Source organism: Heterocephalus glaber, unplaced genomic scaffold, assembly GCF_053883595.1.
Source record: "Heterocephalus glaber isolate CG9 unplaced genomic scaffold, H.glaber_assembly_v1.0 deba00001503, whole genome shotgun sequence".
NCBI classification, from domain to species: Eukaryota; Metazoa; Chordata; class Mammalia; order Rodentia; family Bathyergidae; genus Heterocephalus; species Heterocephalus glaber.
In genome coordinates, this window is record NW_028258323.1 from 1,678,223 (window position 1) to 1,698,959 (window position 20,737).

Consider the following 20,737-nt stretch of genomic DNA (forward strand, 5'->3'; position numbering starts at 1 on the left):
AAAAAAGCAGGAGTAGCTATCCTCTTTGCAGACCAAGTGAATTTCAAACCAACACTGATTAAGAGAGACAAAGAAGGACACTGTATCTTTGTAAAGGGAACAATCCAACAGGAAGAGATGACAATCATAACTATCTACGCACCAAACACTAGTGCACCCAACTATATAAAACAAATATTAATGGACATCAAAAATCATATAAGTACTAATACAATAGTAGTAGGGGACCTCAATACCCCATTGTCACAAATAAACTAGACAAAAGCAATGAAATACTAGAACTCAATCAAACTCTTGAACAAATGAACTTAACAGATGTTTACAGAGTGTTTCACTCCACAAAATCAGAATACACATTCTTTTCAGCTGCACATGGGTCGTTCTCAAAAATAGACCATATGCTTGCTCATAGAACATATTTAGGTAAATGCAAAGGAATTGAAGTTAATGTATATTATCAGATCATAGTGTCATGAAATTGGAGATTAATAGCAAAAGCAATCACAAAAACTTCATAAACACATGGAAATGGAACAACACAGTTCTGAATAGCCAATGGGTCACAGAGGAAATTAAAGAAGAAATCAGACAGTTCCTTCAATTAAATGACAATGACAATACAACATATCGGAATCTGTGGGACACAATGAAAGCAGTCTTACGAGGGAAATTCATAGCAGTGAATATGCATATTAGCAAAACAGAACAAACCCAGTTAAACAAGCTGATGCTGAACCTCAAGCTTCTAGAAAAAGAAGAGAACAACAAACCCAAAGCTCATACGTGGGAGGAAATTATAAAGATCAGGCCAGAAATCAATGCAATGGAGACTAAGAAAACAATACAAAAAATCAATGAAGCCAAGAGTTGGTTTTTCGAAAGAATCAACAAAATTGACAAACCCTTAGCCAACCTTATCAGAAAAAGGAAAGAAAAAGCCCAAATCCATGCAATTAGGAATGAAAAGGGTGAAATTACAACACACCCAGCAGAAATCCAGAGGATCATCAATACCTACTTCAAGAACCTATACGCGAATAAGATGGAAAACAGAAGAAATGGACAGATTCCTAGATAGATTACCAAAGTTGAATGAAGAAGACCTAAACATTCTAAACAACCCAATATCAATCAATGAAATTGAAAATGTAATTAAAAACTTACCAACCAAGAAAAGCCCAGATCCCCAACTTCCCTGGGTGATGTCTTTCTGGGGAGCATGTTTTATTCTTTTATTGGCAGTATCTCTCTCTTTGGAGGTGCTTCAGCGAAGCATTAACCTCTCTGGAAGTGAGGGAGCTGGGAGGACTCAGACTCTTTCTTATCTTGATGGTCAGTTCCCTTTTATATAGGGACCTCTGGGTTCCCCCATCCGCATCCTCCAGCTTCTAGCACTCTTCTAGAGAGAGGGGCAGGCAGGAGCCATGGCCTTTGAGGCCAAAGCCTTACTTACTATCAAGTGTCTTCCTTATGTCACAGGTTAGCATACACCTTGATGTAAAATCATGCCCCTATGACCAATCCCTCTGTGGCACTGCCTGACACCAGTGCTTGAGGGGCTGGGTGGCCTTCCTGCCCTGCAGAGATCTACACCAGCTTTCTTTGCTCAGCTGTGGCTGAAGGAAACAGAACCAAACTGGCCCTCTCCGGTAGCCTGAGAGGCTTTGGCCTGCGACTTCCCTGCTCCCCCCTTTTCTCAAGTGCCTTAATAGAATGAATTGTTGGGGAAGTGGGAGAGGGCAGGCTAGAAGCTCGCCAATCAAAACACACGGTTTTCAAAGGAGCTTGACTCTTGCTCTTTCCACTCTGAACTAATAAATGTGTTACCAAGCTGAAAAAAAAAAAATTCAGCTTCACTGCTGAATTCCACAAGACATTTAGAGAGGAACTACTGCCACTACTGTTTAAACTCTTCAACAGAATTAAAAGGGAAACAGTACTCCCGCATTCATTCCTGGAAGCAAGCATCACCTTGATCCCCAAAACAGAGAAAGACCCAACCGAAAAAGAGAACTATAGGCCAATCTCACTAATGAACATAGATTCAAAAATCCTTACTAAGATACTGGCAAATAGAATGCAGAAGATCATCAAGAACATCATACACCCTGACCAAGTGGGATCCATCCCAGGGATGTAGGGATGGTTCAACATATGCAAATCAGTACATGTAATACACTATATCAATAGAGCCAAGGACAAAAACCATAGGATCATCTCAATAGATGCAGAAAAAGCATTTGACAAAATCCAACATGCATTTATGATAAAAACACTACAAAAAATCAGAATAGACAGTCTCTACCTCAATCTGATAAAAGGCATCTATGAAAAACCAACAGCCAATATCATACTAAATGGTCAAAAACTGAAATCTTTCACACTAAAATCAGGAACAAGGCAAGGATGTCCACTGTCACTACTCCTGTTCAATATAGTTTTGGAAACATTAGTCACAGCAGTTAGACAAGAGACATAAAAGGAATAAAGATAGGAAATGAAGAAGTCAAATTGTCATTATTTGCAGATGACATGATGCTCTATATAAAAGACCCCAAGAACTCCACCAAAAGTCTTCTGGACTTAATAACCACATTCAGTCAAGTAGCTGGATACAAGGTCAACACACAAAAATCAATAGCTTTCCTCTACACAAACAACAGACTCACTGAGACAGAAATAGGTCAAACAATTCCTTATACAGTAGCATCCAAAAAACTGAAATACCTAGGAATCAACCTAACAAAAGAAATCAAAGACCTCTTCTCTGAAAACTTTGAAAAGAGAGATTGAAGAGGATATCAGAAAATGGAAAGACATACTTTGCCCCTGAGTAGGAAGGATCAACATATTGAAAACTGCCATACTTCCAAAACTGCTATATAGATTCAATGCAATCCCAATTGAAATCCCAGCCACATACTTCATGGACCTTGAGAAAACAATCCAAAAATTCATTTGGAACAAGAAGAGACCCAGAATAGCAAAACCAATTCTAGGTAACAGAGACATGGCAGAGGGTATCACAACCCCCACCTTGAAATTATACTACAAAGCTACTGTTATAAAAACAACATGGTACTGGGAAAGAAACAGATCTGAAGACCAGTGGAACAGATTAGAAGATGCAGAGTCAACTCCAGACACACTCAACCACGTCATCTTTGACAAAGGAGCCAAACACTTTGACTGGAGGAAAGATAGCCTGTTTAATAAATGGTGCTTGAGAAATTGGGTTTCCACTTGCCAAAGACTAAAACTAGACCTATATCTCTCACCATGCACTAAACTAAAATCTAAATGGATTAAAGATCTAAATATTAAAACAGAAATGCTGAATCGGCTGGAACAGAGGTTAGATAGAACTCTTGAAGACATTTGTGTAGGAAAAGACTTTATGAACAAAAACCTCAGTGGCCCATGAACTAGTGCAAACAATCAACAAATGGGATCTCTTCTTAATAAAAAGCTTCTGCACAGCAAGAGAAACCACCAGCAGTGTGAACAGACAACCCACAATATGGGAAAAAATTTTCACCAGCGGTCCCTCAGACAAAGGTCTACTATCTTGAATCTATAAAGAACTTTAAAAAATCAGACCTCCCAGATTTAAAGACCCAATCCAAAAATGGGCATCTGAAATGAACAGACTTTTCTCAGACAAAGAAGTAGACATGACAAATAAACATATGAAAAAATGTTCAACATCACAGGTCATTTGAGAGATGCAAATGAAAACAACACTGAGATTTCACCTCACTCCAGAAAGAATGGCTGCTATCATGAAATCAACCAATAACAAATGCTGGCAGGGCTGTGGGGAAAGAGGAACCCTGCTCCACTGCTGGTGGGAGTGTAGACTGGTGCAGCCACTGTGGAAATCAGTATGGAGATACCTCAAAGAACTTGGACTGGAAGTCCCATTTGACCCAGCTATTCCCCTGCTGGGTATCTTCCCCAAAGAATTAAAAGAATCATACCACAGTGATATATGTGCACCCATGTTCATAGCAGCACAGTTTGTAATATCTAAAACTTGGAAGCAGCCTAAATGCCCATCAACTGGAGACTGGATAAAGAAAATATGGTTTTTTAATAAAATAGAGTATTACTCAGCCATCAAAATGACAAACTAGAGACATTTGTTGCTAAATGGATGCACATTGAGGCAATACTCTTAAGTGAAATAAATAGGACACACGTGTAAATACAGAATAGATTCTCTAGTGTGAGAAACTGAAAGTGTAAATTAGGACTGAAAGGTACAATAGATAATGTGAAATAGGAAGAAAAGGGGCAAAGGGGAAGTGCGAGGGGTAGGAGAAAGGAAAGAAGGGAATGGAATTAATATGAGAAAATGCAAAAAGGAAACAAAGTCTTTGTAAATAAGGAGGGATGGAGGGGTTGAAGGGAGGAAAAATAAGAATCAAGAGAGTATGTAAAGGTGCAAATTTCCAATGATGAACATCATTATATTGTACACCTAAAATGTACCAATAAAAGGATATACCAAAAAAACCCACCAAAAAAAATAAAGAAAGAAAGAAAGAAAACAAAAACTAAAGGTTATTATAAAAAATTTTGCTTTGTAAAATTTAGGAGTCATGAAAATATTTGTAAAGCAGATCCATTTTTCTAATCTATAATTCAGGTGACAATATAAAAATTATATTAAAATGTTATGAGATTGTGAGAATGGTACCCACTTTGAATTACATATTATCAATAATTTCTAAAGAATTGAGAGAGGTTTTTTGTGGTTTTTTTGGTATGAGGGATCGAACTCGGGTCCTTGAGCTTGTGCAGCAGGGGGCAAAACCAATGAGCTAAGTCCCGGGCCCCTGAGAGAGTTAACTGAGAGAATTAAGAAATAATGGTGAGAAAATAGAAGTAGTGTTAAATAAAGGCAAGAAAATAAGACAAAGCAAGATATGGTTGGTGCCAAAAAAGTATGCAATAAGAATCCAGTATTGATAAGAGATAGGCTAAAAGTTTATCTGTGAATCTCTTACTTAGGAGGAAAAGGGAAAGGTGATTACTTAAAAGATAAACTATCCCCACTCTCAGCAGGTAATTTTGCTTCTTCTTACATAAGAAGCAAACAAAAGAAAACAAAACAAGAATCAGGCAAGAGGCTTTTCCCAGCATCCCTTTACCCGCTGGCCACATGAATTCCCCTGTCTTTTGCCTCCTCGCCAGTTGATTGACTGTGCCCCTCTGTAAAGCCAATCCTTCATTTGTACTTTACCTTCCAACTCCACCACTCTACTCAACAGTTTCCTCCATCAGCTGCCATTCTCATCTGCATGTCTAGCTTCCCCTGCAAGATCATTCCTATCCACATAAAAATATGTTGTTTTCCCCCCAGTCTTTAAGAAGCAAACAACACAAAAGAAAACTTTGATCCTGCATCTTCTTCTTTTCCAACACTAGACATTTGTCGTGAAAAAAATGTTAAGCAAAATTGCAATTAGATTTCCTTTTACTTTCACATTTTATACTGGCAAAAATCCAAATCTTGTTGCTGGTTGAAATGCAAAATGATAAAACTTCAATGTAGTTGAATGTGACAATATGTATCAAAACTATAGGTGATTAGCCTGTTCATCCACAATTTCAGAATTAATCCAAGAGAAATACTTTCATGTACAAAATTACATCTTAAAACTGTTGAAACATTAGTTATAATAGAAAACATTTGCAAAAATCTTAATTGCCCTTTAGTAACAGATTGGTTAAATAATGTTACATCACACAACAAACTTCTTTGCAATAGTAAAAATGGATAAGTTCTCTACCCATTGATATGGAAATATTTCCCTTGATAAATTAAAAATACAAGGCACTGAGTAACTTAAAATTTGAGATTTTGTAAAAGAAGAGAAAAATGACTATACATATTTGGTTGAATTTGGATGAAGAAACTTTATGCTTTTTATACTTTTAATTTTTATTTTTATGAGTACATGTTTGTAGAAATAGTGATCACATTCATCATGGGAATTGATACATATACATAATACATTTTAATTTTTTATATGTTCCCTTTCTCCTTTCCCCCTCCCTCCATCTCTTTGTCCTCTTCCCATTTGAATAAGATCTAAACTTCAAATAAAAGCTTTTAAAGTATTATTCACAAGTAATGGGCTCAGAATTGTAAAAAAGATCTATTCTAATAATTTTTTATCTTGTTTTCTGTTTTAAACTCATGCAGAATATAAAACGATTTTTCTCAAATTGTATTCATATGTTCTTTGAAATAAAAAAATATAGTACTTACAAAATGTTTTATTCTATCATAAAATGATTGTTTAAAAATTTATTTCTAGATCCATATTTATTCTCTTGGAATGACATTATATTGGGGGGCTGATCATGAAGTACCTCAGAGCCAAGTAAGTTGTTTTTACATTTGTTATCCTTTTTACCTTTGTGTAGTTTCACAGTTTTTAAAAAGTTCTTTCATGTACTTGTGGATTACAGCACATTAGTATGCATGTCCACATTTTTATACTGGTTGTTCATGTCAATAATGTCACCCTTTCAGAATGAATTAACAGTATAAATACTAATGAAATTATTTTCAAGGTATTCGTAGAATTATAGCAGTCATCACTCAAGTTTTAATAATTCAGTCTGTGAAAGAGTTGGCCTCTTCAAAAATTATAGCCATGGAAATGGGAATATATTTTATTTCTTCTAATTTAATGACTGCTAAGGATTATAAATATCTTTTTTTTTTTTCATACTGGGGATCGAACGCCGGTCCTTTCTCTTGCGCAGCAAGTGGTGAAACCACTGAGCTAAATCCCCGGCAGGATTATAAATATCCTTGATGGTCCATTCTTGCACCGAAAGTAGAACCCCTTTGATACCAAAATTATAATAATAGTAGCCCTCACTCTACTGTCAGCAGATAGTATGAGAGAACATCATTTCTGCTTTCTCTTAGCAATTCAGAATCATATTTTGCTACCCCTGCAACGGAAGGTGCAGGATAATACCTTCTCAGGTCTTAGACTTGGATGACCATTGAGCCACTTCTAGTCTTTATTTTCTAAAATAGTTCTGATTCTTGAATCATTGTATACGTCAATATAAACATAGTAGTAAGTAGTAATTGAAAATTTAGAAATAGTTTTATTTTTTCAAAGCTAGTATAACATTTAAAATTGGGTTTTATTTTAAGTATTTAGAAGTCAAAACCAAAACTAAATATTTTTTCTTACTAAATATCAGAAGTAACAAGGATTTTAGCCTAAACTCACAAACATCTTAAAATCCATGAAAGATGATTCAACTTAACTTGATCTAATTTTACGTCATGAAAAATAGTGTGTATTTTCTATCTCTTCTCACTTTCAGTTCTGTAAGTATAAATAAGAAAGTCAAATTATTACTAGAAATGTTCATGTTATATATCAGGAGACCAAACTTCATGTAAAATGTGGTCACAGTTTGTAGTTAACATTTTAATCTTTTCCGATAACTAGAAATAAAGTCAGTATCAATAATGAGTAAATTAAATAGGAAATATAAACTTATGTGTTGATCAGAAACCATCATTTTGGAAATATTGCATATTAATTTAAAAATATTTATTAAGTATCTTTCTTGTATCAAGACATTGCCTATACACTAAGACAACAGTTGGTCACACCTGGAATCGATGGGAAGGTTATAAACAGCTAAATAGTTCGCCACATCGTGAATGCTATGTTAGAGGAAATGGATAGGGCTGTAGCAAAATAGTTGGGGCTCCTGATTAGAATTGCAGAATCAGGGCGGGTCTCTTGAAGGACACTCCCTCTAAGCTACAACCTAAAAGAAAAAATAACTGAATGGATGAGAAGCTGAAAGGGTCATGAGTAGATGTAAACATTTAACTTCCCATCAGCAATGGAGCGTTCCAGTTGCTCTACTGTTTACCAGTATTTTGTATTATTAGTCTTTATACATTGGATGAAAAGTGGCTTTTATTTATTTGGCAGTGCTGGGGATCAAACTTCTGCTCTACTGATAAACTGTACCTTCGGTTCCTTTGTGGCTTCTTCTGTGATTTTTATTTGCATTTCTTAGTAATGATGTTGACCACTCAATATGCTTATTGGCCACTTGGATATAATATTCCAAAAATTATGTTAACTAATAAAAATAATCTCACATGATTGTGTTCTTTGTTTCCCCAGATCAGAACTTGTATTTAAGTGATCTTGAGTCATTGTAATACCTGAAATCTTCCGCCTTATGGTAGAAATATCAAATTATATTTATATAGAGAAAATGTATTATATCTTATTGAATATTAGAAAACAGTTTACTGCCCCCAAATGGTATATAGGCAAGAACTGTTTTCCAAAATATTTGAATAATCAAAAAATTCCACTTCTTCATCAAGAAAACAAAACAACCCAGCTGTTTTCTGTAATACTTCCTATCTGGGAAGATGTATGTTAACCATCTTCTGTTAATTTTTTTGGACCAGGAATGGTAAAATGCACCAAAATATGTATGTGCTAGAAGGGAAAGATTTCATTTTCTCTGTGCATTTGAAATATGCTTGTTGTGTTTCCTAAGATTCATAGACAGGCTTTTCTCACATTGGAAAGAAGATTATTCATACTTAACATGGCTTTTCCTATCTTTATTTTCAGCCCATTAAGCTTGGAGATCATCTCAACAGTATATTGCTTGGAATGTGTGAGGACACTACTTATGCTCGGGTTTCTGTTCGGACTGTCCTGGATGCTTGCAGTGCCCACATCAGGAACAGCAATTGTGCACCTTCATTTTCCTATGTGAAGCAGTTGGTAAAACTGGTTCTGGGAAATCTTTCTGGGGTAAGCTACAGTTCCATATATAAAAATTTAGTGTCATATCACAATTTTCTTTAAAAATACTGTATTAAGCAACATTTTCTCAGTGAAGACTAGGAATGAGAAATTGAATTTATTATCCAAATGTTAATTGTTTACTTGAAACAATACTTAAAATTTAGAAGACTATTGCAGTTGCTTAGTCTCCTACATTTTATGAGAGCTGGGGTTCTTTAGCACTTTATTCCAGAAGACATCATAGGATCACAGCAACTTGAGCTAGAAGTGTCTGCTTTTGCCTTCCGAGGTATTTTCCCAAAGACCTTTTAAAGTGATTCTATCATTGTGAACACCTAGAGAAAAATGCATTAACATGAAAAATATTTAGAAATATTTTAAATACCTTTTCTTTCCTATTTCTTTATGCCTGCTTCTTGGCCACTCATTTGTCTGGATTCTTTAGATTTTTGTTTTGTTTTGTTTTGTTTTGTTTTTGGTGCTGAGGGATCGAACTCGGGACCTTGTGCTTTCAAGGCAGGCGGTGGCACCACTGAGCTAAATCCCTGGCAAGGTTTTTTTCCAACCTTTCCCATCTTCTTTGGACACTGGCATCTTGGTGTGTTGGAAGCGTCCATGCTGTGTTTCTGCCAGATGACCACAAGACTTGGACTCTTCCATTTCCTCTTGTCTTGGATATGAAGAATCCCAAGAATAACAAACTCTGTATCTGACAGTACCATCTCTGCTCTGCATCCCTTCACCTGCCTTCTATCCTGTTTGGCCTAGTTTGAATACTCCTTGGTTTTTCATATCTCCTCTGCATCTAAACCTTATCTGCTCTTTCCCATGGTAATTTCTTCTCCTTTGGTGGGCTATAAATTTGTTGCTGTTACACAGGGTTTCTCCTGGCTTCTTTTATTTGGGGGGGCGGGGTGGGGAGGTTTGGTACTAGAGATCAAACTTGGGTCCTTGGGCTTGTGCAGCAGGCGGCGAAACCACTGAGCTAAATCCCTGGCCCTCTCCTTGATTCTTCATCTCAAGAAGTTTAGTTCCCTCATCTTAGCTAGGATATTGTATGGCTTCGAAGAATATATCCAAGTTCCATAAATTTGTAGTTGATAAGAAACAGGCTCAGGGATCTTCTGGACAAATGGCTTATAAACTGTCTCCTTTTAAGCTTTCGCAGTTCTGCAGTGAGGGATGGGGTAGTAGAGGCTAAGTGATTAAGATTCTTGACTGCCCTTTGACCCTTTTAACTACAGCAGTTCCTATTTTGATTTGTTTGTGTTATTTCTACGTGTTTCTTTTTTTTTTGAACAAAGGTAAAGCTAGTAAAAGTATGTGAAAGCCCTTTATCCAGACCAGTTTCCCACATTACTGCAAATGTATTTTTATTAAATCTGTGATCAAATGGACTTGAGAGAAAAAAACATTTAAAGGAAATTAAATGTATTTTCACTGCAGAAATTCTCAGCACCTTTAATACACTAGACTGTAGTATGACTCTTCAAGAGAGATGAGCATACTGACCAAACTTTTCTCAAACTTATTTGATCCTAGAGGTTTTGTTTAATAAGCCTATGATAACACTTATAATCTATAAACTATTTCTTTATAGATGAGTTCCAAATAGCTTTAGGATTTAATTTTCTTATTTTTGAGTCCAGGGGTCTTGCTATTACAACACATCTTCTGTAAAACATTTGTGTTCTTTGCTGATTTTACTTCTATAGTAAAATTGCTAGAAATATTTTTTCTTCTGCCTTTCCATGAAGAAATATTCCTCCATAGGAATTTTATTACCTCATCTATAATGATTACCTATATTACATAAAAGATCTCTATCCCTTTAAGATTTGACATTTAGTTCAGTTTATTATATTTATTGTTTATCTATGTCTGAAACTTGTACTAGAGGAGACATATTTGAATAAAATATTTGATATTGGTGCTTTTAAGATAGAACTATTTGCTTAATTATAAAATGCAAATAGGGCTCTGAAAAACAACAGCAAAATTTTAAAACCTATGAGATTTGCAGGGAAGGCTATAAGTTAAAACTCAATTTAAAAAATAGTTCTTTGAGGTAAATCTTGTAGGCTAGATAGAAAGTAATCTCAGCAGAGGAAAGTAAACCTGCATACCTGCTGTAAGATGGGAAAAGAGCAGGTGTTTGGGAGCAGTAGTAAGTCTGGCATGAGGTGTGCCGGGGGTTGTTGTGGGAGAGAAAAATAGAAGAGTCAGCTGGAATCAGCATGTGGAAAACCTGGGTTTACAGAGGCCAATTTTTACTAATAGAATACTTCTCCCCCACCCTTCCACTGTTCTTCCTAGTCCCCTGGACAGAAGTAACTACAGCAGATATGTTTACTTTGTGCCAGGCACTGTTTGCTATTTATATGCTTCATCACATTTCTTTATCATAACTCCACCCTAAAATACTTTTATCTCATTTTAGTGATGATGAAACTAAGGCTCAAAATGATTTAATAACTTGGCTCTTGCTGCACATATGATAAATGACTGAGAAATAATTGGACCTGGATGTCTCCAACCCCAAAGCCTGTGCTTTTAGCTGTTACTTTCCTGTGAGGCTGTTATTATCCCCAACTGTTCATAGAATGAATTAGTCTTTCACTACTGTGAAATCCATTCTGAGTAACAATAATTCTTGCTTAAGATTAGTTAGCATAGAATTTTTTTAAAAAATCACCAGGACAGCTTATTCTGCTTGGTTCTTACAATTTTGTAATATTTTGATCTCAATTTTAGTTATTTACAAAATAGGAATATTATTACATACTATCTATTAATATTACTGAATAGCAGTGAAAATAATTATTTCAGTATTGGTGAGCTGTTTTAAGGTCCTTAGAAGGTTTTTTTTTGCTATTTCTAATGTTATATATAACATAGGAATAATAGTAACTACTACATGATGTTGTTTTGAGAATTAAATAACATAGTTTGTAAAGTCCTAAAGCAATGACTGATAGAGTAACTGTTCACATAACAACAGCTGTTCTTAATATTTGCTTCAATGCAGGAATTCCCAATTATGTAGAATGTTCACTATCTTTTCTACCACTGACACTATGCTGTAATCTAGACTAACAATTTATGCAGTTTAAAGGATAGCATTATTTCAAAAATATTTCCACTCAAGTCTTCTTAGAGGTTGGAATCATGCTAGAACTTCAAATATACTCTCTTCCACAGGTTTTTAATTCATAGTAAAACACATTTCAATTATGTAGGGATTTTAAAACGTGTGTGTGTGTGCAGAAACAAGTGTGTATGCGTGCTCTTGGTGGTAGATTTAAATAACTTGGTTTCATTTTCTCTTCCATTTTATATCTTAATGTTTCTCCTCTGTTTGGTTGTTCTGATTAAACTAATTTTCTAACTTTTCACCCTTCATAATATGAAGTTTGACCTAATTTGAAGCACTTTATTTTATTTTATTTTTTTAATTTTTAAATTAATTTTATTAGTACATTTTATTGGTACATTTTAGGTATACAGTTCGTTTACATTTATCATTGGGTGTTTGTACTTGTACATGATATATCTTGGTTCTTATTTTTTTCCCCATTACCTGTGCGCCCTTCACCCCCTCCACCCTTCCCTTTTTTCATAGATTTCATTTCCATTTTTTTTTCTTTTCTCATAGTTTTTCCTTTCACTCTTTTCCTTGCCCTTTCCCCTCCCTTCACTCTTTCATCTTTGGACCTTTTTTCCTATTTCAAATTATCAATTATTTTAATCATTTTAACTCTTGTTTACACTATCAGTTTCTCACACTAGAGAAACTATTCGGTATTTACATGTGTGTCTTATTTATTTCACTTAAGAGTATGGCCTCAATATGCATCTATTTAGCTATAAACGACTCCAGTTTTTCGTTCTTTATGGCTGAGTAGTACTCCATTTTATAAAAAAAACACATTTTCTTTATCCAGTTTCCAGTTGATGGGCACTTGGGCTGCTTCCAAGCTTTAGCTATTACAAACTGGATGCACTTTATTTTAAATAAATATCCTTGGTTAAAAGTTCTTGATGTTTAAGATTATTAAAATATTTTGTTGGGGATTTAGAGATTATTGATTTAAATTTAATTGCTGTCCACCAATGTGTCCAGTTAGTTTAAAGACTTAACATTTCTCAAATGTTCTGGCAGGCAAGATCTAGAAAATTATTTTTGAAAATAATTTAAATTAGTTTTCTCAATACATACTTATAATCAGCAGAATGTTTCATCATTCCATAATCTGATTTTTAAATTTTATAATTCAATCAAAGATAAATTAGTTACCAGTTGGGAGAAAAAAAAATGGACACTTCAAGTTTACTGTTTTCAAAAGCAACTCAGTTTAACTATTACTTTTATCTGGCTAATTATGTTCCCAGTTGGCAATACTCTTTGGTAATTATTTCTCGAGTTTTAATTTCCTGAAGATGAGTTGGCCAGTACTGGCTGTAAAAATCTTATCCAAGGAATACAAATTATAATAGGATGTGGAGTCTGTTTGTAATAGTATTAAGTCTTTCAGTGCAATACCCTCCAAAAATTGTCTTACTGGTGTCATTCTGTAGACAGTTACAGTGAAAACAAAAGAGAGTTTCTTTTGTCAAACTTGATTTTTGATTACCTATGTACAGACGGATCAGCTTTCCCGTAACAGTGAACAAAAGCCTGATCGAAGCCAGGCTATTCGAGACCGATTGAGAGGAAAAGGATTACCAACAGGTAAGAGTATATTAATAGGAAACTTCTAGGCTTTAATCTCATTCTATTATTTCTTTTATGAAATTATACTTACCTGGCCTAGAAATCTAATAATTGTGACTATGATTAGTTAGAACATGGGATGCAAAGTTGAGGCAAGGAACAAACAGAAATATTAGCTACATTAAGAAATAGCTGGAGATTTAGCTCAGTGGTTCCGCCGCCTGGCTCGCAAGCGGAAAGACTGGAGTTCGATCCCCCGTACAAAAAATAAATAAATAAATAAATCCACCGAAGTTATGCAGAAAATATTAATACAGTCAAGACTCCCATAGTAAGTTATTTTCCTTTCTGATATTGTTTTTATCAATAACATTATTTATTATTTTAGCATGTTATTTTATATTTAAAATACATTTTTTTTTCTTGATACCAGGGATTGAACTCTGGACCTTGCACTTGCGAGGCAGGTGCTGGAACCACTGAGCTAAATCCCCGGCCCAAAAATGCATTTTAAAATGTGACCAAGCTCAAGGTTGTGAGTACAAGGTTGTTTGTGCAAGCGCAAGGTTCTGAGTTCCATCCCCGGTACGGAGGTGGGGTGGGAGTGTGAACAAATACACGCATATATTTGTGAGTATAAATATTAATGCTTCAGTAATCAGCATCGCACTCACATTCTCTGTTCTAATTCTTGAATGATAGTCACAATCATTAAATTGATTTCATGACTTGAAGTTATCAAATGCTGCTTTAGTAAATAAAAATGAATGATGAATAGTGGTTTTGCATTGCCAATAGCATTTTATAGTAATTATTATATAGATTTTTTAAAAAATGCATGGAAACCCCAAAATACTTGAAATAAAAATAGAAATGAATTTTTCTGTGATAATTTATTTTCAGTGTTAAATTTCAGGCCTAGCGTAATTAATTTTTTTTGAGGCAGGGTCTCACTATGTAGTTCAGGCTGGCCTTAAACTCACTGTGTAGCCCAGGCTGGCCGCAAATTTAAGGCAATCCTCTTGCCTCAGCTTCCTGAGTACTGAGATTACAGGCCTGTGCCACAACACCTGGCCAGGCTTAGTTTAATTTAAAAATGATTTTTTTGTTTTTGATGATTATCCTTGTTCTTTTAACTTTTCTTTTATAATACTAAAGTCATGATAATCTAAAACAGAAATATTTTGTGGGTGAAATATTTTAGCTTTTAGAGCAAGGGAGAAGTAAATAAAGAGAGCTTAAGTATATTCTAATAAAAGACTAATTGATACCATCTAATGAAACATTGAAAAGCCAACATCTGATTTTCATTTTTGTTTTTTTGTTTGTTTGTTTGTTTGTTTGTTTTTGGTACTGGGGATTGAACTTGGGTCCTTAGCTTGCGAGGCAGGCAGTGGAAACACTGAGCTAAATCCCCGGCCCAAGGAAGGAAAAACATCTCTTTTTTTTTGGTACCGGGGATCGAACTTGGGTCCTTGTGCTTGCGAGGCAGGCAGCGGAGCCACTGAGCTAAATCCCCAGCCTGATTTTCAATTTGATCAATCATCACTAGCTATCTTATTTAAAAATTTATGAAAAAATCTCTTTGTGAAAAGTAAACACTTGATTATCTGGACCAAGTGTTTTGTAGGGTTCAGAACTCCATCTCTCAATACAAGGACTATAATATAAACAATTGAATTGCTTATGAAGTCAAAGAAAAGCAGTAAAATTGTTTCTAAGGAAGTGATTCTCTAATGATACACTTGTCATTTTGGTGCTTCATGTTACTTACTTTGAATAAGGATTTTTTTCTGTAAAAATATCTTAGCTTTCATGTCAAGATAAATCAATTTCTGGTTAGATGAAGTTTCTTTTCTAATACATATATTATTTATATGTGGATAAAAAATGCAAGCTAGACTTTGTCTAAATTGCTTTTTACAATGCTTGATGGCAGTTAGCGTATTTAAAATCATTTTTTGTGTTTCCTTTACCATACTTATGCCTTAGGGGTAAAAATCCATTTCCCTTTACTATTCTAGGATTTGAGGTAGGATATAAAATGAAACTTGATGCTAAGAATAACAGCAATTTGTTAATCTATTAAATTTTAAGTTATTCTCCCATTTTAGAACTAAAGAAACAGACTGTCCAAACACAGATAATGAAGGTGTATTTGAAATGACCACAAATTAGTAGACCCTTAATAGACTATCCATTGATCTTATTCTCTAGTGCTGATCTCAGAGAATAAAATCTTCACTAGAGAATAAAATTTTCAGGAATTGCAGTTAGTCACTCAGGATAAACCTGATTTTATGTTTATATTTTTTAGCAGAATTAGAGATCCTTAATTCTTTTTTTTTTGTATTAAATTCTTTTATTGGTACATTGTAGGTATACAACACAATTACATTTCTCATTGGGAATTGTACCTTTACATAATGCATCTTGGTTCTTATTTTTTCCCCATTCCTAGCCCTCCCTTCACGCCCTCCACCCTTCCCTATTTACAAAGACTTTATTTCCATTTTTTCCATTTCTCATCATTTTTCCTTTCCCTTCTTTCCTTTCTCCTGCCCCTCCCACTACCCCTACCCCTTTGGACCTTTTCTTCCTATTTTACATTAGAGAGATCCTTAATTCTTAATTAATAGCCTTGTTTGAATCAGATGTAATGGAAAAAGATTCTTAAGACCTTCTTAGCCATTGCTTTCTACAATAGTATTACTTCACTGAAGCTCTTAATTTACCTTTTACAAATTTAAAACCTTATTTCACAGGCAAAAATCAACATAAATATACCAATTATAGCCATTAGGGGGTAGAAGCAGTTAGCAGCCAATAGTGGCTATTTTTAAAAGTTTTTAAAGATTGAAACAAAAATTATCTCTTGAAAAAGAAATCTTCTAGGACACTGGTGTTGGTTTTGGGCACTGTTAGTTAACTCACAGTTATCACTTGCAGCAAAGCAGTCTTGTCTTCCCACGTTGGTAGTAAAGTATTCTCTTCAGTGGGCATCAATCTAAAATGTTGCATACTATTATCTTTAGTTTATTAGGATCCTTACTACAGTGTTCAGTAAAGAAAATGTCAAGATGGGCATTGAGATATCAGAATTAGATTAAAAGAAGTAAGTAAATGTAAGGTTACCTTAAAACTAGCAATTTAACTTGCCAACTTAGCAAGACCTTATCTCAAAATAAAACTAAAAGGGCTGGGGATGTAGTTCAGTGTGAAGACCTGGGTTCAGTCCCCAGTACCACACACACACACACACATATTTAAAAAAAAAATTGGCAAGGGTAGGAGGGATGGTCTCTTTCACCAGAGAAGTGTTTTATTATTGTTTCTATTTTTTGTTTGTTTGTATGATATTAAAATATAATATAGAACAAAACACTCATCAGCTAAAGTTTAATGAAACTGTTCAACTACTAGTAAACGACCTTTCAGTGTCTTCTTATATCTTGCTTTTGAATTCTTTCACAAAGCTAAAGCCTAAACATGTGAGATGTCTGCCCTGCTTCATTTACTTAACACTCCCACTGCTGGTAAAATGGTTTCAATAAGCAGAAAAAAAGCAGGCTTATGGTGGAACCTACACCGTAATCAGATCAGCATGATAGTGCTTTGGAACTTCGGGTTTGTTGATAACATCAAGTGTTTTTTAATGCACTTGAACACATTTGGGAGAACAGATGGGGAATTGAGGAGCCTCTTATAATACTGAAATGTTGGTTTGAAGTTAACTTCTAAGAGATGCTGTGAATCTTTGGGTCTATGTGTGAGGGGAGAGGTGAAAGATGATATCCAATTAGGGGTCATGTTAATCAGTAGAACAAAAATAGTTAAAGCACAATATACAAGGAACTTTTTTTCCCAATTTAAAATAAATGCAATATATTCTATTAATAAGAGTTTATATTCTTAAAAACTCTTACTGTAGCTTTTTAATGTATATTTATTGTTTTCCATTTAGATTTTAGCAAGTTATGCTAAAATTGTTCTTTAAAAGGAAAATGTTTATGGTTTTATTTTAAATTTGAATGCTTATAATTTTATGTAATTTAATGTTATCTGTAAACTCTCTGAACTCAGAGCCTCCCAAGAGATGGAAAATCCACTTGTAGTCACCATTTTTCCTATTTTGAAAAATGTGATACTCCCCACTCCTGGTACTGGGGATCAAACTCAAGAACTTGCACTTGTGAGGCAGGCACAGTGCCACTGGGATACTTTTTAGTGGATATCTTTTTCTTTTTTTGGTATCAGGGATCAAACTCGGGACCTTGTGCTTGTGAGGCAGGCGGCAGAGCCACTGAGGTAAATCCCTGGCCCTGATACTTTTAAAATAAAGGATAAATCTAAAACATTTATGGGAGATCTTCTGATGCTTGGTTTCTATTATTTCCTCTCAAAAGAACTTTTAAAAATCCCCCCTCAAGAGATGATTATATGCTTAGGAAAACAAAGCAGAAATGGAAAAGGGAGGCAAAATTTAGAATTTTATGTTTCCCTTGTTCAGAAGAGCTCAAAATAGTTCATATGGGTTATTTCATTTATCCTGTCATCTCTGAAAAGAAGACTGAATAAATTATATCTACATTTTGTTGAGTAACTTGCCCACACTGATGAATGGAAGGAAAGCTTGTATTAAAGCCAAGTCTGTTCATTGTAATCTTTCTAGTAGATTATGCTTCCTAAATTAAATTTTAAAGGTTTCCAAAGGTTGTGTAATCGACCCCATTCTGTTAGCATTCTTTTGGAATCAATCTTATTAGGGACTGGAAATATAAAAAAAGACATGGTCATTACTGTTCCACTTGGGAGTGGGATTGAGGAAGTTAGTGGGCGTGATGACAGATGGACCATACAATGGACAGTTTTTAAACAGTGAGACAAGTATCATAATGCACTTGTTCTTTGAGCATAGTGGGAGGAAATCTGTGCCAGGATAGGACAATATCAAGATGTGTTCCTTTTAGCTGAAATCATTCTAGAGTAGCTCTGATGGTGTTGCTTTCAGCAAAAGCATAAGCTCAATTTGTTATTATCACAATAGGTAGTAAGCACACCTATTAGATGTACTTAATGATTCCAGTGTTGTTCATTACTTATTAGGTAAAATGATCCTAATAGCCCAAACACATGTTTAGAGAAATTTAGAAAGCAGTTGAATAAGTTGCCCTCTGTGTAGTCTCAGTTACGAATTAGTACATGGCCCTAATGTTAACAACACTACATGATCTTCACTGTTGTAGAACTTAATAAATACCAGCCCAGCATTCATCTGGCCAGGTTCTATATTTGAACTTCCATTTTCTGTGCCTATAATAGTGAAATTATTCCCTAGTCTTTAGCAGCATAAAGCAGCTCACTTTATTTAATAAGATTTGTAATTTTCAGAACTGAATTACTACTTTATATTATACTATATATTTTCCTTTATATAAAGAAACCTTTTGCAGAAAATAATTTTATCAACCTGTGAGGAGTTGGTTAAGCAATTGCATAGCCAGTTGTTTAGTTGAAGGTAATGGTGTCATTAACATGATAAAATGCAGTGATACTTCTGTGAGATAGGAATACTTGATTGAAGAATGGTATATTTGTACCAGCTAAAACCCATTTGTGTACTGTATACCTAGATACCTACCTAAAGATATGTCTCCTTTTTCTTCCAAAAAGCAAACAAAAGCAGTCCTAGGCTAATGGACCCAATAGAGAAACTAGCACTTAGCTCAAAGCTTCTCTTTCTCATCACTTCTTTTTCCGTCCATATTATTTCTTCCTTTTATCCTTTTGTGATTCATAGCTCGTAAAATTTTACCAGCTCATCTCTGACAGGTGTATTCCTATCACTGTGAATCTTGTTTCACACTTCCTCAGCTTTGTTCAGTTTGTTCAGGAAGATCACTATTCTCCTAGCTTTCTTCTTTTCTAGCTGCTTTCTGTTGGTGGCCTATTGGACACCAGAAAAGAATTTAACTACGTCTTAAAATCATCTTTTATAAGTGCAAATAATTGTCATGAGATTTTAAGTTACCTATATTAATTTGATTTTCAAATGTAGCAAATCAAACCATAGCTAATTTTTAATATTTTGTAGAAAAAGAACAAAGTTACTGTAAACTTTCACATAAATTTTTGTTTTATATTGCTTTATTTAAAATGACACCTTACTGATTTTTAATAAATATGTATGGAAATATTTTCATATCTAATTAATTTGCACTAAAACAATAAAAACCCAAATAGGAATTATCCAAGAACCACCTAATTAGCATTTAGCTTTAGGCCTGATATGGCTAGTGAGAAGACAGTGGTTCTCTTAAGACACCATGGTCCATTAGTATATTGTTAGTAAATACTAATGACCTAAAAGAGAATAGTACATTTACCTGCCTCAAATGGAATAATCTCATGATGCATTTGGAAAGCCATCTATTTACATTATGGTAAAGTTAGGGTAGATTTCTTTGAGAAAATCATATTTAAAATAAAACTATAGGATGAGAAGCAAGTGGTCATGAGAACAATCTGGAGTAGTATTCAGGACAGCAGAAACATATGTGTTATACAGAGGCCCTTATGTATTAAGAGTGCTTAACAGAAGAAAAATCTGTAGCCTGGATTGAATTAGAGAAGTAGAAACAAGACCAAAAAGGATTTAGTGGCCAATGTAAAAGGAATTTAGATTTGAAAATGCAAGAATATGTCTTTAAGTTTCATTAAACAGGATTGTCACATTGTGGAATTTACATTTTAAAAAAATATTTGGGCTGCTGAATGGAGGATAGTTGCATGAGAAAGTAGAAGCAACAGGAAGCCTGTCTGGAGATCACTGCAGCGTTGTAGCCAAATGATAGTGTTAATTCAGACTAAAGTGATGACAGTGGAATTGGAAATAAGCACATGAAGTTAAGATATCATTGAGAATTTAAATCACTAGCACTTTCTCATGAATATGATAGGGGTCCTAAAAGAGATGACACATTTAAGAATGGTGCCCATACAGTATTTCTGTTTTGAGCAAGCCACTGGATAATGGCACCACTAATAATAATAAAAGCCGAGGGACAGTAAACAGTTCTGGCTGTGGGAAGCAAGAGATTAGTTTTAAGCATGTACAGTTTGAGGTGCTTTTGTAATATACTAGAAGTTCAATTATAGAAGATCGGAACTTCCAGAGGAGGTCAATGTT

General features: G+C 34.6%; 1 protein-coding gene across 41 annotated transcripts in view; it reads left to right on the top strand.

Annotated features, from left to right (window-relative positions):
• The window catches only part of Ptpn13 (protein tyrosine phosphatase non-receptor type 13), a 204,996-nt gene that overhangs the window by 83,378 nt on the left and 100,881 nt on the right, over positions 1 to 20,737 (top strand). For all 41 annotated transcript variants that reach the window (XR_015440727.1, XM_021248832.2, XM_087185916.1 and 38 more), the window contains 3 exons: positions 6,330 to 6,395; positions 8,655 to 8,840; positions 13,479 to 13,566. Coding sequence is in view for 40 of the 41 variants with exons in the window: in XM_021248832.2 (XP_021104491.2) it covers positions 6,330 to 6,395; positions 8,655 to 8,840; positions 13,479 to 13,566 (340 nt within the window). In the remaining variant the exon portion in view is untranslated. The remainder of the gene's footprint in view (positions 1 to 6,329; positions 6,396 to 8,654; positions 8,841 to 13,478; positions 13,567 to 20,737) is intronic.